This window comes from Aethalodelphis obliquidens, unplaced genomic scaffold, assembly GCF_003676395.1.
Source record: "Aethalodelphis obliquidens isolate GAN/ISIS:26980383/991018 unplaced genomic scaffold, ASM367639v1 scaffold8, whole genome shotgun sequence".
Classification (NCBI taxonomy): domain Eukaryota; kingdom Metazoa; phylum Chordata; class Mammalia; order Artiodactyla; family Delphinidae; genus Aethalodelphis; species Aethalodelphis obliquidens.
The window spans coordinates 17,129,785-17,154,796 of record NW_020837952.1 but is presented as its reverse complement, the minus strand read 5'-3'; the positions used below and the strand labels follow the sequence as shown (position 1 = coordinate 17,154,796).

The 25,012-nt window shown below is 37.0% G+C and overlaps 1 protein-coding gene across 11 annotated transcripts; it reads right to left on the bottom strand.

Annotated features, from left to right (window-relative positions):
• Window positions 1-761: 761 nt before the first annotated feature.
• Window positions 762-24,756, bottom strand: MDM2 (MDM2 proto-oncogene). 11 transcript variants are annotated; one of them, XM_027106970.1, is made up of 12 exons: window positions 24,469-24,753; window positions 23,837-23,936; window positions 23,631-23,715; window positions 20,843-20,917; window positions 18,604-18,737; window positions 16,309-16,358; window positions 12,827-12,894; window positions 12,601-12,697; window positions 8,605-8,765; window positions 4,737-4,892; window positions 3,630-3,707; window positions 762-1,952 (listed from the first exon to the last, which is right to left on the bottom strand). In XM_027106970.1, exons 3-12 carry the CDS (start codon window positions 23,709-23,711, stop codon window positions 1,377-1,379), a joined length of 1,476 nt encoding a protein of 491 aa, XP_026962771.1. In that variant the 5' UTR covers window positions 23,712-23,715; window positions 23,837-23,936; window positions 24,469-24,753; the 3' UTR covers window positions 762-1,376. The 11 variants fall into 11 exon arrangements, with proteins under 11 accessions (XP_026962771.1, XP_026962770.1, XP_026962773.1 ...); XM_027106969.1 differs by having other exon boundaries at window positions 23,837-23,905; XM_027106972.1 differs by having other exon boundaries at window positions 24,576-24,753.
• Window positions 24,757-25,012: the final 256 nt, after the last annotated feature.

Sequence of the window (25,012 nt, the reverse complement as noted above, 5' to 3'; positions counted from 1 at the left end):
AATATTTTCACACAAATAATACATAAAAAACAAACACAAAAAATAAAGAAAACATTTTTAATCTTACAGTACAGTACCTTGAAAAGTACAGTAGTACAGTACAACAGCTGGCATACAGGGGCTGGCATCAAGTGAACAGGCAAGGAGAGTTACTGACTGAAGGAGGGAGAAGAGGTGGGAGATAACAGAGCTGAAGGATTGTCAGCAACAGGAGATGGAGGGCAAGTTGCAATTTCACTCACACCTGACGTTGATGGCACAGGTTCTGGTTCCTTGCTAGATTCAATTCTACCTACCCTCTTGAAAAACCGATCCCATGATGTCTAGTAGCTCTTTTTTTCTCCTCATAGACAACACGGTAGCACTGGATTGCATTCTGAACGGCTGCTACAACCTTCGTGTACCACTCTATGTTCAGGTCCTGTGCCTCAAAAACTAACAGTGCCTCCTCAAATAAAGAAAAAACCCTTGCCATTTTCTGCATCGTGAATCTCTTTGGTTCTTCTGATACTTCTTCCTCTTGTCACTCCACTCTCAATTATTTTCACTTTTGTTTCCATCAGCAGTATCAGCTACATCACTGCTGCTTTTATGCTTGCTTCCAGACATCCTGGGCTTGAAATAAAGATACTATACTACTGTACTCTACACAGTAAAGTACACAAAAGCACAACCATTTGTAGGGGATGCACGCACGTGACAACGTACTCCATTCACGTGAACTTTCGTGACTGGACATGCCAGTTCACATTCGCATCTTCGAAAGTTGGCAATTTGAAGGTTTGTATGCAGGGGACTTATTTTAAGAGGCTCTGAAGACTAGAGAAACTAAGGATTGGAAAGTTTAAGAGTATGTAAAATTTAAATATTAAATCTTTCACACGAACTTTTCCTCCTTACATGAAAGGTACTGAATAAGTTACATTTAAATGTCCTACTTATATATTTTTTAAAAGGTCAGATACTTCTCATTTAAGAGAAAGTGGAAATTATTTTAAATAACGAGCAGTAGGAATTTCCCTGATGGTACAGTGGTTAAGACTCTGCACTACCACTGCAGGGGGCGCGGGTTTGATCCCTGGTTGGGGAACTAAGATCCACATGCAGAGCGGTGCAGCCCAAAAAAAAAAAGGGGGTAGAGGGGTAAAGGATGAACTCTATATCCAATCCAAATTACATTAAAACCCAAATATAAAATATCAACAGAAGGGGCATTTTCCTAAAAGGAAGTAACTATTCACTATTGGGAGAAATCTACATGTAGTAAGATACTTTCTTGCTTTGATACAGCTAAAAAAATAAAAATAAATTTCATGTCTAAATTTTGGGGCTTATATAGTTAGAAATATATAATTCTACTTTTATAGGTAGTTCAACTAGGGGAAATAAGTTAGCACAATCATTTGAATTGGTTGTCTGCATACGGGGCAGGGCTTATTCCTTTTCTTTAGCTTCTTTGCACATGTAAAGCATGCCATAAGATGTCCTGTTTTGCCATGGACTATGCAACCATTTTTAGGTCGACCTTGGCAAATCACACAAGGTTCAATGGCATTAAGAGGAAAACTAGATTCCACACTTTCTTCTTTGTCTTGTGTTTCTTCCCTCTCCAACTCTTTGACATCTTCTTGGCTACTATAAATGATACTATTAGAAGTTGATGGCTGAGAATAGTCCTCACTTTCTTGGGATAGGGAGGCTTGTGTGATCTTATCATCATTTTCCTCAACACATGATTCTTTGGAATCATTCACTGTAGATTTCTTACAGTCAGGGACATCAAAGCCCTCTTCTACTTGTGCTGAGTTTTCTAGTTTGGCTTTCTCAGACATTTTCCCTTTATCTTTCCCTTTATCTTCAGGAAGCCAATTTTCACGAAGGGCCCAACATCTGTTGCAATGAGGTGGAAGGGGAGGATTCATTTCACTGCATGAAGTACACTTCCAATAGTCCTTCAACGAAACAAGACAGTTAGCTTCCGTAACCCTTCAATAACCAGTCACAGCAACGCTAGCAACTTGTTCAATATGTCTAAGGTAAAATGTATCATACAGCTCGATTTTCAGCATTTCATGTCTTATATAAAGCACTCAACAGTCTTTCCTCAAGCATGAGCTTGTAAATACATTTTTTTCCCAGCCAAACTATGCTAAGAATTCTAAAATGAAAAACGTATTCACCATGACCTTAACCATGTACCTGTAAAGTTATCTGTTCAAGCACAGAGTTGGTTCATTTAGTTGAAGCAAGTGCTATGGGATCTTCTCTGTAATGAAGCCTGTACCCACTCCACTCCCTTAAAGGCTCAAACCTGATACTGTGCCCAGTCCACTAAATCAATCTAGACAAAACTATCAACCAGTCTGCCATTGACTAAGACTCTCTTAGAAGTGCTCTAAAACCAGGGCTCAACTGGGTGTTCCCTAACTACACCCACAAAGGAAATGCTAAAACATTCTTTTCAGCAATCACAGCCAGATAAACTCTGCCATCCTTGTCACTATCCAGAATGTATGCCCCTTACTTGTCTATCCTTTTCTGTGTTCTCGTCTCTGTAACTGCTCATTGCTTCATCCTTATTCCAACTTATTTCTCAAACCTTTCCACCCACTATGCAATCTGGATAACAAATTCCCCCACATTCCAAGCCTCTTTATTGAACATACCCCTTATCTCCCTGCCTTACGAGAAGCATGGTTCTTGCCTGAGGACACTGTGCATGTAAAACTTGCCATAAGAGGTCCTTCCTATCTTGCCATGAATAATGTAACCATTTTTAAGTTGCCTGACAAATGACATAAGATATTAGCAATAAGGGTGGAAACTTCATTCTCCCACAATGGTTCTTTCAAGTTGTAAAAGCAGGTATCTACTAAATGATAAAACCAAAGACAGGTCTTATAATACAGGAAGAAAGTGCTTCCAGAGTCCGATAAATTACAAGATCTATGTCTAAAACATTTCACTCAGCCTGACATCAGATGACTCAACTAGTTACTTGAATTATTTTCTAATATAGCAAAATATTTTCCTAAGATTTTACAATTTCTCCTCCTTTTTAGTATTTGGATAATTAATAATTGTTTCTATCTCAGCAAGAGAAAACTGAGATTTCCTATCCAAATATAACAAAAAGCAGTATTTAAGAACAAAAATTAAAGCAATAATATTTGGTTAAAAAAACACACATCCAATACCTGAGGAACCCTGTGAAGCATGAAATGTAAATGTTTAAGTCCAGATTTCTTTAATAGAAAATCCCACCACATATTCTAATACAAATCAATATGATATTCATATTTGATAAGATTGGCAAAATATTGGTAACTGTTAGACCGGAGTGATAAGTACAACGGAGATACATTATACTATTCTCTATGCTGTACATACCCAAAATTTTCCATAATGAAGTTCTTCAAAAGTTCAAATTCCAACACAAAAAAACTAAAAAGTATAGCAACAGATCCCAACCCAATAAAAGAACAAAAATATTTTAAACCATTAAAACTTAAAAAAAAATGTTAACTTTATAAAAACTACCTCATGTCAAGAAGTAGACTAGACATATTTTTCTAATCTTGACTTCAATGTTATTTTTTGATTCCTTGAAAAAGTAAATGTATACTTACAGCTAAGGAAATTTCAGGATCTTCTTCAAATGAATCTGTATCACTCTCCCCTGCCTGATACACAGTAACTCGATATACCTAAGAAAAAGAAAAACAAAAAAAAACATTACCATCAATTCATCACCTTTTTTCTTCAACCAGTAAGGCTTCTTAGTGATAAGTGATAAGTCCTAAACAAACAACATGTACTCAGTCATCCCTCCGTATCTGTGGGCAGACTGGTTCCAGGACCCATAAGGATACCTAAATCTGCAGATGCCCAAGTCCCTTATGTAAGATGGCATAGTATTTGCATACAATCTATGCACATCCTCCCCTACACTTCAAATCATCTCTAGATTACTTATAATACCTAATAAATGCTATATGAAAAGATGTAAATACAACGTAAACGCTATGTAAATAGTTGATGGCCCACAGCAAATTCAAGTTTTGCATTTTGGAACTTCCTGGAATTTTTTTTTTTTTACTCAAATATTTCCAATCTGCACTTGGTTGAATCCACCAATGTGGAACTCGCAAATACGGGGGTCCAATTATGTTATATATGAGATATCTGAGACAAAGGTGCCATGGAATGAGTGAATATAAAGGGGGGGAAATGGAGGACAGTAAAATCCTCACCCACTATGGTAAAAAGTCAACATACAGGGATGTTTAAAATAAATAAAGTAAAATATTCAGTATAAGCATTTTTGTTTTATAAATATGAAAGTATTAAATTACAGTGAAATAGCTAGAAACGTTGAAGCTCGTCACTTCCAGGAAACAGATCTATGTGACTTTTAACTGCATGCATGCTTTACTTTTTCATAAATTAAAAATGAAAAAGGAGAATTGAATTAAATATTTTTAAAAACGAGTAGACTATTAAAAGAATGCTCATTAAGGCCTACTGACTTCTTGACATTACATTTTTAAAAATATAAATAAGACAACAAGGAATTACAAAGCCTCAAGTCCACAAACCAATATTCTAGTTTGAATAAATCAAGAGTCAAAGATTGTGATGTGAAATCTGAATACATTATTATTTCAATCTCATCAGTCAACGAATATGGAAAGTATTTAAGAACTTTAGAATATAATCAGAGAAAAAAAAACTACCTCATCATCTTCATCTGAGAGTTCTTGTCCTTCTTCACTAAGGCTATAATCTTCTGAATCCAGAGACTCAACTTCAAATTCTACACTGAATTGATCTGAAACTGAATCCTGATCCAACCAATCACCTGAATGTTCACTTACACCAGCATCAAGATCCTAAAATCAAGGGGGAAAAAAAGCGACTTAATGTACAGTACCTGTTGGCCTGCAACAGCTTAACTCTTCCCTGTGCACCTAATTCCCCCTCAGTTCCATCCTGCACACTGACACTAGGTTAAGCTTCTGGGTTATGATTAGATAAATATTTTCTCTGTTCAAAACCCCATTATATAAAAGAAAAGGCCAAATTCCCTTGGCATTCAAGGTACATACAGGAAGTCTATATTAACATTTTCATATTATCTCCAACTAGACACCACCCTATCCCCACTAAACAAGAACATTAACCAGATCTAAACTGTTTCCTAAACCAAACTTCAACTTCCACGCCTTCCCTCTAGCTGGAATAACTTGATAGTTTTCAAATTCTGCTCATCCTTTTTTGCCAAAGCCTTTGTCAATACTATAACTAGAAGAGCACTCCCCACCTTTAATTATCTGTGCTACTTATATTATTGAGTATTATATATTTGCACACACAAATTTTGCAAAACATAATTTTGTACACGTTTCTTATCTGAATTATACATACTTTAAGAGTTAAGACCATGTCTCAATCATCTTTATATCTTCCAACTGGTAGAATGCTAGTAGCTACAACACATACAATAATTATGATTTATGTTTAATGAACTTTGAGAATAATTTCTTTGGAAGAGCTTCCAGATATAATTTTTTAAATCTATTTTTAAAATTCTGTATCTGCTCATGTGATTCATTTTAAAACTGATTAATAGTAATAAGAACCTAAGAGAACCTTCAGTCCCATAATATTTGCCATCAGTGGCTAAGGGTAGGAACATACACAAAGCAGAAGGCTAGAACTAGAAAAAGTATTTTGGTCTAGTAGTCAGGATACATACATTCTTATTCTAGATTTGCCACTAAGTAACTTTCAACCTAGACATTTAGCTTGTAAAGGCCACAGCTATTTCATCTATGACACATGAGTTTGGATTAAATGATCTCTAATATTCCCATCATTTATAAAAACAAAAACAAGGTATTTATTTTACAACCACTGAGGTCAAAAGACTGTTTTAAACCGTGATGATAGGAAAGTAGTAGTAAAAGCAACATTCATTCATTGAACTGCAGTTCTAATTCCTAAAAAAAAGGCTGTATTAACAATCACATTAAAATCACAAGTCAAGCTAGAATACAATAACAGCTCTAATAACCTAAGAAACTGGACACTTCAATTAACTAGGCTTTAGTGTACTATGTTTAGAATAAGGGGGTAAAAATCACAATAAACATTAAGTTTCAGAAAGCATCTTCTATGGCAGGAGTCAGCAAACTGTGCTTCACCACCCATCTATTTTTATAAATAAAGTTTTACGGAACACACCCATGCCCGTTGTCTATTAGACTTGTTGTCTATGGCCGTTTTTGCCTCACAGCCATAGAGTTGAGTAGCTGAAACAGATACCATATGGCCTGCAAAGCCCCAAATAGTTACTATCCATCCCCTTACAGAAAAAGTTTGCCCACTCCTATTCTAGGGTTCTATGAAGAAAGCAAAATTAAAAGTAGTTTTCAGGACTTCCCTGGTGGTGCAGTAGTTAAGAATCCGCCTGCCAGTGCAGGGGACACGGGTTCGAGCCCTGGTCCAGGAAGATCCCACATGCTGCAGAGTAACTACGCCCGTGTGCCACAACTACTGAGCCTGCACTCCAGAGCCCGTGAGCCACAACTACTGAAGCCCGCGCACCTAGAGCCTGTGCTCCACAACAAGAGAAGCCACGGCAATGAGAAGCCCGCACATAGCCCCAGCTCACCGCAACTAGAGAAAGGCCTCGCACAGCAGTGAAGACCCAACGCAGCCAAAAATAAACAAATAAATTAAAAAAAAAAACTTTTCAAAAGTTTAGCTAATGTTCAAAAAAGAAAAACCTAAAAACTCTTAAATACTGTATATTTAAAAAGTATCAGACAGGCTTGATCTGGAAAGATCTTAAAATCCCTGTTTTTCTGAATTCCAATTGTGACAATTATTAGTTATGTGATCTTAAACAAGTTATTTGAAACACCCAAGTCTTAGTTTTCCCATCTATAAATGGAGTTTGAGGCTGCTGAGGTGATAAAATATGTTAATTGTCTGGTATAGAGCCTAGAATATAGCCTTAGTTCCCCCAATGTATTAAACCCAAAAGAAAGAAAAGATGGGAGGCAAATGCACTTTCCTTTAACTCCCTTCACAAATTGGTGAATGACAAGACCAAATAATGTGACGTGCTAAAATGAAGGAAAAAAATTAGCCTTACCAAAAGCTTTCACAACTAGGGACTTTGCCTCAAAAACAATAGATCTTTAACAGAGAGGATTTTTAGAAGAGAGCGTAGAATAGGACTAACAAAAAGAAATACCCTCTATACTGCTTTGATAACAAGGCAGTGTCCCAGGTAGAAAGAACAAGGACTTTTAATACCATTTAGCTAGAATTCTGAAACAACTTTAATAGACTGTAAGTTTAAATGGCGCATAGTCGTTGTATTAAAACCATCTGTAAGGAATAAAATTATCCAAACATGAAGTTGGTGAGACATCAAGTTTTATTTAATTGGATTCAATTTTTAGATCACACATATTTGTTCTCAAGACCCTGTATTTTTTTCATAGCATTTATTCAGTATTTTAATTATTTGTTTGATTGCTGATGACCTATCTCCCAATGAGGGCAGGGATCATAACTACCTTGACCACCACTGTATCTCCAGTGCCAAATGGAACCTGGCATAGAAAAGACACAAATATCTACTGAATGAAGAACTTGCTCTTGGAGGAGCTCACCATGCCATCTAGTGGCCTACATGAGTAACAGCTCTATTAAGTACTAACTCCAGAAGGCACCTCTGCATCCATAAAATCACTGCTTTGGAAGAAAAAAATGTAAAGATAATAAAGAATAATACATAAAAAGAATATGGTTACTATCACATTTTGTTCAATCCTTTACATCTTCTAGAGAACTATAAAATAATCACTCATATCCAGAATAATCACCATGAAATGTTGCCATATCACAAATAAAGATTCCAATTTTAGTAACATTTTAAAGACAAATGTATAATGACAAGAAAGAAAACATTCCATTTGTCAAGCATTCTTGTTAGCAAAAACTTCTTTACAAAACCTCCTTCAGTGATATCTCTTAAGAATGTTAATGCTGACTAATACTTTGGAATTTTGTATCAATGATCAAAAAGTACTGATACTTTCCCATCATGCATGCAATAATATACCAATATTTCACAGCCTTATTAAAAAGACCTTCCCTGATGTCTAGACCTACATATGGCAAATGTGGATATCAGGCTATGTTCACTTACTTGCTGAGAGCTGTAATAAGATATATTTACTCTAAATATGCAAAACAAAATTGCTTAGAATCTTAAGATATCTTTGGTGCAGTGGCCCACAAAGGTTCTCCAATATGTAGGGTGACATTAATAACTAACATAGGCACTAATTTTACCAACACACTCCAGTGCAACTCCATTATCTTCCACCCTTCTCCGCAAACCCGGGGTTGGGAGTGGGGAAGATCTATACAGTTTCATTTGAAAGAAAATTTTACCAAGTGTATAGCAGCAATCAAGCAGCAATCACATATCATACATGTGCATTCTATCTGGATGCTTATTAGGACTGCCGGAACTAGACTAAAAATAAGAGAGTCCTGTTTTATTTAAAATGAGAGGATTACCGGATTTGATGGAGTCCCTGTCGATTCACTGCTACTGCTTCTTTCACAACATATCTCCCTTATTACACACAGAGCAAGGCTTTCATCAAAGGAAAGGGAAATATTATCAGATTTGTGGCGCTTTCTTTGTCGTTCACCAGGTAATTCATCTGAATTTTCTTCTGAATATGTAAAGAAAAACAAGTTAATTAAATTGCTGTACTATAATGTATTTAGAAATTGAGCTGTCTTAAGTTACCTATCTGTACTAAAATTGTTTCAATGAAATTAAACAGAGAAAAATAGTGAATTACTACTGTTTCAAAAGTCAACACTCTTATTGGATCTGTCCAACTTAGAGTTATAGCAGAACACTACATTTTTAAAAGCTTTAAAGCTTGTTTCAGAACTTTATCAACTCACAATTAATTTAATCCATCTAGACCTTTTATTAACCAGTCTACAATTTTTCTGTCAAAATCAGAATTTAGGATATAAGATTTCACTTTTTTTCCTGGAAAGAACCAACTGTTTAACTTACTTAGAAGGTATTCCTAATGTTTCAATTTCCTTAGTATCCAGTATTTTCAACAGGAATCAAAACCAGTTAAAACTGGTCCATTTTATTTTATTTATTTTTTGGCCACACGGCATGAGGGATCTTAGTTCTCCAACCAGGGATCGAACCTGCACCCCCTGCAGTGGAAGCACGGAGTCTTAACCAGTGGACGGCCAGGAAGTCCCTGGTCCATTTTATTTTAAATAAGAAATTATCTCTGACTTAAAGTGAGAATGTTACCAAATCTGTCAGGAACATAAATGAAGAGTCCTACCTTACACCAGACATAAAAATGAATTCCAAGTGGATTAAAATACCAAATACAAGGAACAAAACCATCCAACTACTTATATAAGAGAATATACCGGGGTGGGAAAGTATGATGTGACACTACAAAGCCCTCAAGAAAAAGACTATCAAGATTAAGTTAGTTACTTAAGGCTTACATGGCAAAATAAAATACTATAAAAAAGAAGTTAAAAGGCAAATGTCAGACTGAAAAAAAATCTGCAACACATAATAAAAAATGATTAATACCCACTTTATATAAAGGCCTCCTACCAACCAAGTAAAAGACAAACTTAATTTAAAAAAGAGTCAAAGATATGAAAGGGCAATGCATAAAACACAAATGACTAATAAACATGAAAAAATGGCTTACCTCTCAGTGATCAAGGAAATGCAAATTGAAATGAGATACCATGTTTCACTCATGAGAATGACAGAAATTAAAATGAGAGACAGTCTCAGAGATTTGGGAGAAAGGACTTTTTATACACTACTGGTAAAAACGCAAAACAGTGTAACGTTTTATGGGCAGTTTCTCTATCCTAGACAAATATCTGCATAATCATTTAAGGATTTATGAGCAAGGGTGCTCACTGCAGCCTTATATGTTAAGTATCTAACAGGGTTATGAGATTGAATAAAATATAATCCATATGCCTGAAACAGGTACAACTCACACCTTTGCTCACTCCATTTCCCTCTCTTGATCTTCCTAGTCAGAAGTTATCTCTTCTTGCTCTGAATTCCCAAAACACGCTTATATCCTCTAATTTTGTATTTATCTCTACAAGATCACAAGTTCTTGATATAAGTTCTTAATGTCTGTATTCCCTATAAAAGGTGATCTTGGTTGAAAGATGTGGGCTAGAAGGCCAAAACCATGCTGTTGATCTGTATTTTTTAACTCTATTAATAACATTTGGGGCTTTTTTCTGATTATTAAAGTATTGTATTACTCACAGTAGAAATCTTTAAAAAACAGACAAAAATTTAAATGTAAATCATCTATAATATTACCATTGAGATAACTACTAATAACATTTTAGCATAATAATTTTCCAGCTGTCATTTAAAAAATTTACTTCCGTCTAAAAAACATATTTATATCACACTATATGTACAACTTGGGGTTGTTTTCTTTTTTTTTTTTTTTTTGGCCGTACCACATGGCTTGCAAGATCTTAGTTCCCCACCCGGGGATCAAAACCAGGACCCTGCAGTGAAAGCACTGAGTCCTAACCACTGGACTTCCAGGGATTTCCCAGGGGTTGTTTTCTCTTAAACATTCTTTTACATTACTTTTAATGGCTGCAGAATATGGTATCCATAATATAGGTTCATCATAATTGAACCATTCAGTCCACAAATCCAAGCACCTTCTTTCTGTCTGGCACAGTGCGAGGCAGTGGGTATACAAAAATGAAGTCAGCCATCATCCCTACCACCAGAGGAAGTTTACGTTCAAACATGAAGGCAACCAAAATACGATCATTTACAAGCTATAACGAGTGCTATGAAGGAAACAAGCAGGGTGCTAAGGGAAAGAATAACAAGAGGGGATCCACTTTTCCAGGTGGTTAGGGACAGCCTCTCTGAGGAAGTAATAATTAAGCAAAAATAGAAAAATGAGGAGCTGGTCTTACAAGACTGAGGTAGAAGAACTTCTGGCAGAAAAAAACTGTGCAAACAGCCTTACAGCAGGAAAGAATTCTGACTTGTTTGAGGAACCAATCAGTGCAGTTAAAACACAGTGAAGGTGGGGAAAAAAGCCAAAACCCAGATTAAAGGTAGAACAGGGCCTTGTAAGCCAACATAAAAGTGTGGGTTTTATTTGAAGGTCAATGGTAAATAAACAAAGTGGGGAAGTGACACAATCCAATTCACCTTTTATGATCCCTTTTGGTACTGTGATGAAGGACAGGAAGAGCAAGTAACTAGAAACAGAAAATCAGAAGCTGCTGCAGTGGTCTCGGTAAGAGATGACAATGGCCTGGACTAGAGTGATGACATTCTTTAGCATCATATATGTTTTCAACTATGAATAATGCTATAATTAATATCTCTACATATAATCTTTGCATTTCTGATTATATCCTTAGGATAGATTCCTAGAAGTGGATTACTGTGATAACGGTAAGAAAGCCAAGCCTTTTTATAATTCATAAAGGTTAACCAATTTACACGAATTGATACACCAACAGTGCATCAGTGCCAACACATAGTTAGCAAGGATAAGTTAAAAAAAAAATCATCTTTCCTAATTTGAAAGACCAGAAAAGACACCTTTTTTGCATTTTTTGTTATCTATAAAGCTAAATCACTAAAATCCACTCCTCATATTTATCAGTCATTTCTATTTACTATGAAAAAAATTTTTTTTACAAGTTGGATTTTTAATATTTTTCTTATTGACTTTTGGAAACTTATAATAAGGATATTAACACTGTCAAATTTAAAGTGAATCTATTTCAGTATGTTGTAATTTTTTTCATTTATCTTCTCAACTCATTTAGTATTCATTTTGGCATAAGGCACAGATATAACTTGATTTTTTTCCCCCCAAATAACCATTTGTTCTACTCCCATGTATTACTCTGCACTTGCTGCCCTTTGCCCTCATGTACAAAACTCTACTCTGGATTTATCTATCCTACTTCACTGATTTGCCAAACTCTTTTTTTTCTACTGAATCATAGTTTTAGTTATCATGACTTTCATCAGGCAACAGCCTCCTCCTGTTCTCTCTGTTAAAAATGCTCTCAGCTATTTTCTTTACCTCGTCCTCATTTCTAAGATGCTATTTCTCTGTTTTTAAACTCACTGGTGTGTTTTATTTATTAGAAACAACAAATACTTTAACTGTTAAGGGGACTAAGAATGATGACTAAAATAGAGTTTATATCCTTGTCCTCTGTTACCACGCACAGCAAAAAGCTGGCTAACTATAAAATCCAGCAGGACACAGTAAAATTGTGCCTGCTGTAGTCAACCAGAAAAATGTTGCTAAGAAAGCAATTTTAAAACCAAATAAATCATATAAAAATAAGAAACTCAAATTCATTCATCTAAACCAAAAAAGCACAATTTCATTAAGCCTAAATGTACTAATTTCAGTAAAGAATGAACACTGAAAAGCTGTTTGAAAGTGCCAATTAAATATTCATATATACCTGTCTCACTAACTGCTCTCCTTCTAGATGAGGTAGATGGTCTAGAAACCAAATCTGAAGATGAAGGTTTCTCTTCCTGTAGCTCTTGCACAAGGTCCTAAGCATTCAAGGGAGAAAAAAACAAAAAATAAACCCACAAACTTATAACACGAAGAAGCTAAAAATTCATTGTTTTTAACACTCCAAATTTTCAAGAAACATCATAGTAGAATGAGTTCAAGATTACCTTTTGAACACTCCCACCTTCAAGGTGACACCTGTTTTCACTCACAGATGTGCCTGAATCTGATGGTTCTGACAGAAAATAAAAACAAAGAATCACAAACTAGGAAAGCAAGGGTTATTCAATAGATGTTATCCAGAACAAACTCCTCATACAATTTAACCTTTTAACCAACACTGAACGTGTAGTCTCCAAGTGCCATCCTGTGCTGAATACTAGAGACGTAAATGGATAATTCAATTTTAATATAGAAGATACATAAGAATAGTTATAAAGTACAATAAAATAAGCACACTAAAAGAAGTATTATAAGATAAGTTAATGGAGAAGACGAAGCAATGGTTATTTGGTAGAGATGCGGCAAGGTCTGAGTAACAAGGAATCAGGAGAGGTTTCATAGTAGAATATGTGGAAGTACGACTGGGAAAGGCTATTCCAGACTGAGGAAACACTGTGAAAAAAGCATTCAGAAGTGAACTACCAGTGTTTGTTGCAGGAACTACAGGTACTTCATTACTATGGGAATGTAAGCAGGATCATAAAGGATCCTGCCTGTCTTGCTAAACAGCACAAAGATATCAACAAGCAATATTCCTGCCACCAATCCCAAATCACTGCATCCTCCCCAGCTAATACTTCACATTCCTCCCTAAGGCACTGCTGCAGCCACGCACCATTAAGAAGGTTTAATCTAAGAGATAAAATTGATTTGCTAGTTCACAGCAAGTATTTTACCCAGCGAGCAATAAGGAACCCCTAAATGGTCACTATAAGCAGAAGAGTGACAACTCCCTCTGCCAAAATAGAAGAAAAAGAGAACAGAGGCAGGGAAACCAGTATTAGCAACTGCAATAACATAAATGAAAAGCATTAAAGTCTAAACTAAGACACGGAAAAAAGATCAATTCCAGAGAAATTAAAAAGGTAAAAACCAACAAGAACCTGGTGTCTGACATACAAGGCAAAGGAGAAAGGAGTCAAGAATTCCAAGATTCTACCTTGGGTGGATAAATGGGTGGTATAATTCAAAACTTCAGATGAAGAACAGATATGGATGGGAAGATAAACTGAAAAGTGGATAAAACTTTCAGGTAGGTAGGTTTAGTCTGTATGTAGATGTACAGACTTGGAGCTCAAGTCAAAATTTCAGATGTGGGATATATACCATCACCTAAGATCATAATCAAATACCTTTTACTACTCCCTTGGAAATATTTTCGTCTTAACACTGAAGCCCGGTCTGAGTATTAACATTTTGAAATTATATGCATTATCATAACAGTTTATTTATTTTTTATATTATGGGCAAGGTATTATACTGATTTAAGCTGTCCATATAAATAGATTATATTTTGTTTTAGTATAAGAGATGTTACAAAACAGATGTAATAAAAAGGAAGCACTAAGTGTGACAACTTTGAGAACAATGATACAGGAGTTCTGAAGTTAATTATATTAAACTAAAATCTGAAACAAACTCAGAATGGAAATAACATAAGTAATCTACAGGTCACCATCTCATTAGTAAAATCTTCCTAGCAATCAACCAAGATTTAAATGAATGAATGAATACATCAGGGATAATAATACTTCAGAAAACTGAAAATACTACAAGAGATACTACAGTTGTTTATCTGCCTTCATTTGATTTCATAAAGGGCTTTGTAAAACAAAATGTCAAGTCACCAGCCTAATAATTACTTCTATTCTGGGATAAGACAGTGATGTGCTTTTCTGGGTCTTAAATCCTAACTCTGGAAGAATAAGTATTCAATTCAATAAATTTACTAAACGTCGTATTAATAAACACTGTACTGTGTACTGCAGACTGCAAACCTGAAGAGGACACACTTGTGTAAGTAAGTGTAACAAAGTAATATAACAATAAAATCTAGATACGAAATAATGGGAGCACTAAGGAGTGGTCAGTTCGTTCTGGAAAATGAACAAGCTGAGAATAGTTCTTTTTTTTTGCAGTATGCGGGCCTCTCACTGTTGTGGCCTCTCCCGTTGTGGAGCACAGGCTCTGGACGCGCAGGCCCAGCGGCCATGGCTCATGGGCCTAGCCGCTCTGCAGCACGTGGGATCTTCCTAGACCGGGTCACGAACCCGCGTCCTCTGCATCGGCAGGCGGACTCTCAACCACTGAGCCACCAGGGAAGCCCTGAGAACAGTTCTTAATTATAGACCAAGAATGGACTTCGGGCTTCCCTGGTGGTGCAGTGGTTAAGAACCCACCTGCCAATGCAGGGGACATGGGTTCAAGGCCTGGTTCGGGAAGATCCCACATGCTGCGGAGCAACTGAGCCCGTGCGCCATAACTGCTGAGCCTGCACTCTGGAGTCCGCGAGCCACAACTACCGAACCCCGCGCACCTAGAGCCCGTGCTCCACCACAAGAGAAGCCACCACAATGAGAAGGCCATGCACTGCAACGAAGAGTGGTCCGTGCTCGCCGCAACTAGAGAAAGCACGCACGCAGCAAGAAAGACCCAATGCAACCAAAAATAAATAATAAATTTAAAAAAAAAAGAATGGATTTTAAGAAGCCTGTGGTGCAACTACTGAAGTCCGCACACCTAGAGCCCATGCTCCGCAACAAGAGAAGAAACCGCAATGAGAAGCCCGCATGTCGCAACTAGAGAAAGCCCACGTGCAGCAATAAAGATCCAATACAACCAAAAATAAATAAAGTAAAAACAAATAAATTTTTTTAAAAAAGCCTGTGGTGTATTGGAGCCAGCTCCTACCAGCACTCCCAAGCAAACTGTGTTCATCTCTTCCCAACTCCGTGTTTGCGGCTGAAAATGGTCATGCTGAGCGTATTTATATTATGGAAACCAGTAACCACAAATCAAGGCTCTTCCCCTGGAGAGTGGATTGATAAACATTTACCGGCCTATCACTGTGTATGTTTAGGTGTATCGTTATGGAATAAGAACCTAGCACTTTCATCAGATTATCAACAGGATATGGAACCCAAAAATAACCAGTTAAGAACTACAAGTCTAAAGGAAGGGAAGTAAAATGGCACTCACCTGAACAAACTGGTAAACAAAGTTTTGTCTATTATAAAAAACACACAAGACAAGGACCCTTCCATTCAAATGGCCCTACCTAGGTATCTGTATTACTTCCCTAAGCCTTTGAATACGTTTCAAGGTTTGCTCCTATCGCTACTATGCAGAAGATTTTGAAATTATCCACCTTTCAAAGCAAATTCTAACCTGATATCCCAAGGCTTAAATTTATGTAACAGGATATTTAAATATCCACTGCAAATAAATGTGCATAAGAAACTTAGTATTATGTTGTTTTAGCTCATATGTATTTCTTCCTGTTAAATTTATCATACCCTTACTATAATTAAATATACAATGAGAGCAACTTTTAAAGCAAATCACAATTATAAGATGTCTGCACATCCACAGAATGTCTTTAATATATTTTTACAGTACATGCTTATGGAATTCAAAATGAACTTACCCTGCTGATTGACTATCACCAAGTTTCTATAAATCATTGTATATATTTTCCTTGTAGAGAGAAAAAAAACATGTACATTTTAAAATAAAAATGTATTTAACTAGACTTAACAAGACTTTTAAATGCATATTAGTATAAACTATCATGCTACAACCCAAAGTTTAAATCACTACATTCAAGTACTGATAAGCTTCTAGACACTAAAAACCACCATAGTAATTATTTGCACAATGATTACACGCAGCCACGTTTAATAATCACTAAAGTCTCCCTAGTGCAAAGATTTCACATCTCCATTTCCTGAAACATGCCTTGTTGACTTTTAGCAAAAGTCCCCAGAGAACTGGTGCGAACACACGAGGCAGGTTAACATACGTATTTTCAAACAGAAAAGAATTTATCTAGCTCCGGGCACAGACGAAGACTGCCTTAAAAAATAGCAGGTTATGCAAAACCCATTATATAGGAACTTCATTATAGTTTTTTTTTTTTTTTTCAGTATGCAGGCCTCTCACTGCTGTGGCCTCTCCCGCCGCCGAGCACCGGACGCGCAGGCTCAGTGGCCATGGTTCATGGGCCCAGCTGCTCCGCGGCGTGTGGGATCCTCCCGGACCAGGGCACGAACCCGTGTCCGCTGCATCGGCAGGCAGACTCAAAACCACTGCGCCACCAGGGAAGCCCTCATTATAGTTTTGACTTTTATCAACCTTAGACCAATCATCTAATGGATTTTCTTTCTTGATCTGAAAATTTATTAAAAGATAGAGCAGTATACGGTCATTTAATACAGCCTGAGTACCAGTCACTGTTCTGGAAATCGGGGAAAACAAAGAATGAAATAAAAACAAATCTCTGCCCTCCTGGAGCATAAGGAAACAATTCACTTATGCCAATACTCAGTGAAGTCATGGTACATTTTTCATCAACTAATGACTTTAGAGAACATTTATTGGTCACAAGATATCATTTCTAAGTCTCAAGGTTAAGGGGAAAGTGCCAATCCCAACTAATTTTTTTCATCCTTGGGACTGATGATACAGCTCCTTAAACTCACAAAAAAAATCAATATTCCTACTCGTATCTTTTCCCCAAGTCAGTAGTTTCCCCAGTGTTTAACCTCTCAACACATTAGAATTCAAGTCAAAGATAATTTTAAATTTGTGCTTTCCGTATCAGAAATTACAGCTCCAAACATTATCAAGATTCAATACTCAGATGGTGCAAAATTATCAATATAGTTATTTCTTAAACTTATAAAATTAGAGCTTATATCCCAAGGCCAAGTATAAAATAACATAAATATTAAACAGATATCGTCTGTCAATGGAAAGAAGCTTGTATGTTAATTTAAAAGCAGGATGAAATTAAATATAGTATGTTCACAACAGGGTTAAAACACATCTGTGCATAATACATTGTAAAAATGACAAGTAAAAATACCTTTCGATGACAAATTACAGTCTTTTTTTCCCCTATCATTAGCTTTGTCTTTTCTTAATATTCAATAATGAACATATACATATAATAATGAAGTTATTTTAAAGTTATAAATATCCCACTTAATTATCTTTTTAGCTATAATATTATTGAGCATTAAACACTAGTAGAATCTAGGTAAATGTTTCAGGTGAAAAGTATTCTTCTCATTAAGATACACTGCAAAGAGACTAACAAAAATGAAACAAGGAATTCCAAATGTAAAGTAAGAATGACTGAAAAAAAAAAGTCTGGAAAAAAAAGTTCTCGGCAGAGTAATTCTAGAAATGCTATCTGGGTTAAATTCAGTTGATTAAGTGCCATAATGGTATATGACAAAGAAAAAGATCTTCAAAGTAACTAGGGCTCAAATTTAAGCAATTACCACAGGGTATCATAAAGACTGTCTTTGGAAGTGACTGCAATAATAATATTTTTTTAATATGCAGTTACTGTAGCTAATATTTAAATGCTTTCCATGCTGTAGCTAATATTTAAATGCTTACACATTGCCTCTTTATAACCTCCACATAAGGTATTTACATTGTTCCTACTTCATATTCAGGGGGAACTTAAGGCTTAAAGAGGGTAAGTCAATTTACCTAGTCTGACAGCTACTAAATGACTAAGCTGGGTCTCAGACCCAGGCTTGTAAGATTCCAGAACTCAGGTTCTCAAGTAACATGCTATTTTACTAAGAAATTAAATTTCAGCATCTTTTATATATAATAACAATTTTCTCTGCCAAAAGGGAGTGAGGATGGAGGTGAACTGAAATGTTTGCCCAGCTGGCATTTTACAGTAGACTAAAGAACTTACCTGTGCTCTTTCACAGAGAAGCTTGGCACTCCAAACAAATCCCCTAGAAGATCATTTGAACAATACACAATATGCTGTTGTTTCTCATCATATAATCGTTTAGTCATAATATACTGGCCAAGATAAAATATAACCTGAAATAGAAATATGATTTCTGAGCATTAAAGAAAATTAAATGTTTGTTTCAAATACATTCAATAACATCTCATTTATCTGAAGAGGGTTAAACAACCAGCAACCGCATCAATAACCATCTAAATGACAACCATTCTGTACTCCTAAATAAAAAAATAAAGCTGATTTTATATCTTTTTCTTTTAATTTGACTAAAGTAGAGACACTGCTTCTGATTTACTTAAACTTTAAAATGTGTCTTCTCTTTATTTGGCAGACTTTAACTTTGCCCAAATATCTAGGTACTACTTATTAGGAAGAAAGGAAAAGGCAGCAAAATGCAAAACCACTGATCACAATGAAAAGTTGCAGAATCAAAAACATCAACTAAAATATAGCAGTGACCTGGAGTCATTTAGTCCTGCACACCATATACCTCAACAACCTCTGAGGTCATCACAGATGAGAAGACAATGACGAATTACATCTACAGAAGAGTTTGGGAGAATTCAGTGAATGAAATAAACCCTTAAAGATATCATTATAATCTACACAATAAATAATCAAAATAATGACCCTGAATCATGCACATACAGTTAAATTATATTTTGTGTGCTCCATTAAAACAAAGTAGGCAATACATTTTTAAGACATCCACATACAAACCTATTAACAACCACCTAAACACATATGGTGTTTTACAGTTTACAATGTACTTTTACAAGTACTGTCTCCTTCTGATATTTCATAGAATTGTTATCAGCATATGAGAAATAAGAAACTGACCCGATCTTCTGACTTCTAGCCCAGTGTGCTTTCTACTACCCCATACTAGCTTTCATTACTCTCCCACATACCACAGAACAAAGATTTTACAACTGAACACTGTGTCAGACAATATATACATCACTGTTACACGGTTTAATATTAGCATTCTAAGTCTTTATGATGACCTTGATCAATTTTCTCCTTATTTCTACCTACTACTAGTCATACGTTTTTGTTTCCTTAACTGGTTATATAATGATAATATAAGGTTAAACCTAAGTTAACATCCCAAAAACATCATTTACCTTGACACTTCCCTGCAAGCTCCGTCTATAGACTTAAATGGCTAAGCAGGCTTCAGACTTAAAGGAATATTCCTATGTGACCATGGATGGAAGAGATGGTAGACAGTGGAAAGGAAGAAGGAGAAGAACCTAGACTCTTTCTACCAAACGTCCCATAAGGAAACTTCTGAATGTGGCTAAAAAGGAAAAGGGTCTGGAATCTTTTCTTGCCCACTATGCTGATGTAAGTAAGGTCCTTCAGTGTTTTAAGTAATCTGAGCCCCATAAACTAAGTGTGAGAGATGGGGAAGAGGCACATTTCATTCACATCGAAATTTTCCCTAAGATGGCCCATCTCTCAATGAAGAACATGCTTCTGTGCACAAATTTAAAGCTAGAGAACAATACATTGAAATGTATCCATTAAATAGAACATATGTTCACAAATCAGCTCACCTCTATCCCAGAAAGATCAGTATACTGTACTCATGTATCTCTAGTGCAGAAGTTCTTAACCTGGGATCCATGAATGCCCAATAAGTCCTTGGATAGAATTCAGGGGGTCCATTAATTTGGATGGGAAAAAAATGTTTGTCTGTATTTTCACTAATTTTTAACTGAAATTTAGCTTGCCCTTCAATTATGAACATAGGCAACAAATCACAAAGTATTAACAATAACTGTGATTTTGTCACCAATAAAATCACAAGCATTTTTCATATCATACATACTATGCTTGATGTAAACATCTCAAAATATCAGTTATGCTCCTCACTACTTCCAAATTACATTTATTAGATCTGCTGCTAAATCTTAAGACTTTACCAGTGCGTCAAGTAGGTTCACAGCACAAAATGGCTAAGAACCCCTAAAGAGCTTCCCTTTGTCTGAGTTCCAGGCTGACAAATGAAATTCGAGTATAAACTGAATTTTCAGCTTCAAATTATAGTCCAAATGACCACAATACTTAACATTCCTGCTTACTGAAAATCCCTCCATATGACCAATTTCTCCCCACGGCTATACGTAACTAGTAAGACATTAAGTTATCTTTTTAACTTAGTTCAGCTTACCTCTTTCATAGTATAGGTGTCCTTCTGTGCACCAACAGACTTCAACAACTTCAAAAGCAATGGCTTTGGTCTAACCTATAAAGAACACAGAGTTGCTATTATACTTCCAAATTATTCCGGAACTATAAGCCTGCAGAAAACTCATCCATAAAGAATTTCAATAAAGGTAGCAAACACAATGTTATCTCACAACATTACAGACCTCAAAAACTAAGTCATAATGTTTTCACTAAATGTAATAAACTATGTAAACTGAATACCACAGAGTGTGTTTGCGAAGAAAATGCTGGGATATAATTATTATGCAAATAATCACAGAACCCTCAAGTATCATCAGTTGCCATCAAAAACAGTACCCATGCCAGGGCAGTGAAAATTATTCTTTTTCCTCCAGCTATCTCTATCATCTGCTTATTACCTTACAAACTCAACGGTAAATGGAATACCCCAATGAGCTTACTATAAACTAAATTACAAAATACGAGAGAAAAGAGTAAATCTTTATGGTGGGTCCTTTTACCAATCTTTTCTTTCTACAGATTAGGTTCCTGAACGCTGGCGAACTTTAACCCAAGCTGACAAGGATAATTAAGAACAGATCTGGAGACTGAGACTCACATCCCTCAACTGCAAGCCAGCATTTTCTTCCTACTATAATATCATGCTGCCTTTTAGTTGGTCTACATTCCAAATATCTACTTGACAAACATTTATTGAGCTTCTGCCATGCACCAGACAGCACTGGATATTGCACACACACACAAATGACAAATAAGACATATGACCTGTATTGAAGGAGCCAGCCAACTAGATCAGGGTTTAATGTTTTTCTTTAAAGAGCCAGACAGTAAACAGTTTATAGCTTTTCTCACCAGATAGTATGACTCAGAAGCATAAATTATATGTAAACCAATGGATGTGGCTCCATTTCGGTAAAACTTTATTCACAAAAGTAGGCAGCAGGCCAAATTTGGCCCATAGGCTGTAGTTTGCCTGCCTCTGACCTAGAGGCTTTCCAAGTTGTACTGAGAAAATATCTGGCAAGGGGGCAGGGATGTAATGTGTTTATGCTCTTTCTCCCTATCTGTTGCCGTATCAAAATCTTCAAAACTCAAGTATCTTTACAGCTACACAGCCACCCCTATACAGACTGGTGCCTCTGCACTCCCTTCAATATACTCCCATCCTGTCTAACTTTGAAATCTGACAGCAACCCAGTTCGGGATCTAACCCTCAGAACAAGATTTAAGAAAACTGCCTATTTCCAGCTAATCAACATAATATTATTTAATAACTGAAAGTTTTAAAATACACAATAAATGTACTATTGAATCATTAATTGTTCTGATCATATGTTTTTTCCTATGTGCTTACATATACGCTTTACTTTCAGCCTATTTAAAGAATGAATTATCCCAGAAAACATAAAAAGTTACTTTTTTTCCTTCTAAAATTTTATATATACTATATTAACTTCAAACTACATAAAACAACCCAAAGTCAAAGTCTCCAATGGAAAGCCATCAGCTTTTTATTAAGACTTAAAAGACATGCATTAATAAGAAAACTACTATAAAAGACAATATCATCATTAATCTTACATTTAAGAACAGAAAGATAAATTCTAGATGTAAAAATAAAAAATGCTAGAGGAAAATACAGCAGTTTATCTGTATAATCTTGGGATGGGAGAGTTCTTCCAAAACATCATATGAAATTCAAAAGCCAGCAAAAGTCAAATTTTACTTTATAAAAATGTTCTCAATGAGAAAAAGAACAAATAAGCAAAGTTAATTTTTAACATTTGTAAATGATAAAAATTAAATACACTTGAAACACAGAGAACTATTACAAATTATTAAGAAAAATACAATAAGCCTAAAAGTGTATAGATAAGACCAAGCAAACCCCAAAAGAAACAAATGATTTAACCAATGATGTGATGCCCAACCTCACCAAAGATTAGGGAAATACACACTTACACAATAATATAATACCTTTTGCCAAAAAAGGGCAAAATAACAGTGATAACATTCAGTTTTGACAGAGAGGAAAACTATTACACATAACACTTGTGTTAGGATACATATGCAAAGCAGCACCATCTGTAATACTCAAAAACTAAAGGCAATTTTAGAAAACCTATCAGTAAAGGCATAAATTTCTTAAATGGTACACTAATGCTGTGGATTACCATGCAGCTGTTAAAAAAGAATTCTGTAGGTTTTATTGATTGACATAAATGCTATTTGCTTAACATCTCTAGTATAATCCTATTTTAGTAAAACAAACTGAACCGCGACAGATTAAAACTCACATGTGCATATATATATGTGGGTATGCACATAGATAAAGATCTAAAAAGGAGATATGACAGATATGGTCAAAACAGAAGACTGGAATTTTCAGCTTTTACTTTATACTTTTCTGTAATGCCTAACATCTTTACAACAAGCATGAATTATTTCTGACTTCTACAAAAGTTAAATACTGACAGGTCAAAACAGAAAAAAAACAAAACAGTCACATAATAAACATAACTTCAGCATCCATACTTAAGAAGATAATGAAACTGACTTTTAATTCAGTGTGGTAAAAAGCTAAGAAAATAAATATTGATTCTTACAGGTAACTTTTGCTCCACAGTCATGCCTGAGTGGCAGGAATTTAAGCTATGTACTACAACTTCACTTAAAGAGCCATGCTATAACTGGGGTCTGTGAAATCTAGTTGATCACCTCATAAAATAAATTTTTGCTAAAGTTACACTGGAGACAAAAATACCAACCAGGGTCTCTTGTTCCGAAGCTGGAATCTGTGAGGTGCTTACAGCACCATCAGTAGACACAGACATGTTGGTATTGCACATTTGCCTACGAGTACGAAAAGAAAACACACGATAAAAACTTGAAATACTGAAATACCTGTTAAAAAAAAAGACAAATCATATAGAAATAAGATAAATAATGCTTTTATTAGCAAGTGGGTCCTTACCTACATCAGCAGAAAATGCTACAGGTCGGTGACCACAGGTTCTCTCTCTCAAACAGCCAGTGAATACAGCTGGGAAAAAGCATGGTTTAAATAGCCCCAGCTGGAGACAAGTCAGGGCTTAGCTCCTTCTACTACCGACGCGGAACGTGTCCGAACTTGACCAGCCCCACAGGAAAAGCTGAGTCAACCTGCCCCCAGAACCAGCCCAATCTCGCCCAGACGTAGCGCCCGGCAGATACAAGCTACCGAACAGGCACCTGTCATTATTCTGACATCCACCCCCGCCCCCGGCAGCGCCCCCCGCGCACTTGACCTTTACCCCCGTGCCCGCGGAACCCCCTCCCAAACCCCCACCCGCTGGGAGCGCGGCCCCGAAAACCCGCCCTCCTCCCGAGTGGCGACAACCTCACCTCCTTCCAACAAAACCTCCACAGACCCACATGCCCGGCGCCCCCCACCACGAAATGCACAAAGGCTGCGCGCGGGGCACAGGCGGGGGGTGAGAGCGACCGGGGAGACCCAAGTCACAAAGCGAACCCAGAACTGCCCACGCGCTTCCAGGCCGATACCTGCTGCTCACTAATTGGGGTTTGCCGCGCCTGGAGTCGGCGGGGTGGGTGAGGGAGCCGTACCTCGAGGCTTCCTAGTTCCCGTCACGGGGCGCGCGGAAGCCCGACGCCTTGGGCCTCGGCGACCATTCCACTCGCCGGGCCCAGGCCGCCGGGGCGCTCGAACTCACTAGGTCCGAAGGAGAAGGAGGCTCCTAGCGGCAAAAGCGGCAGGACCTCGGTCGGAGGCGTAAGAGCTACCCCTCAGGCTAGGCTTCTTGCTCCATTTTCCTTCCAGTCACACCGGGCCGCACAGGCCCCCAAAGGTGCCGAGCTGGCCGAGGTACGGCGGATGCACGCCCCCTGCCGTCCGAGCGCAGCGCGCCGGAAGCCGCGGCCCATCCGGGCTTTTGGGCGCGCAAGCCCCGCCGCCCCCGCCCATTGGGGGCGGGGCTGGGCCCAACAGCCTCGGTGAAGGGGGAGGTCCAGGAACTGGGCAAGCGTCCTCGGCCGGTGGGGAGGGGCCGCCGGGCGCGCACGACCCGCCGGAGTCGGTATCGCTTTTTCACGGTTGGAGTTGATCCCTGGTTCTTCCCGCCGCCGCCTGGTTTGGGGCGCCAAGCTTGGG

Bases quoted from the DNA above. Each gene is read 5' to 3' on its own strand.
- MDM2 (XM_027106974.1), bottom strand. From the start codon at position 23,711: ATGTGCAATACCAACATGTCTGTGTCTACTGATGGTGCTGTAAGCACC. The intron at 18,738-20,842 runs GTAAGCTGAACT...TTTCTATTTCAG, and splicing joins ACACCTATACTATGAAAGAG to GTTATATTTTATCTTGGCCA. The intron at 16,359-18,603 runs GTAAGTTCTTTA...TCTCTCTACAAG, and splicing joins TTCTCTGTGAAAGAGCACAG to GAAAATATATACAATGATTT.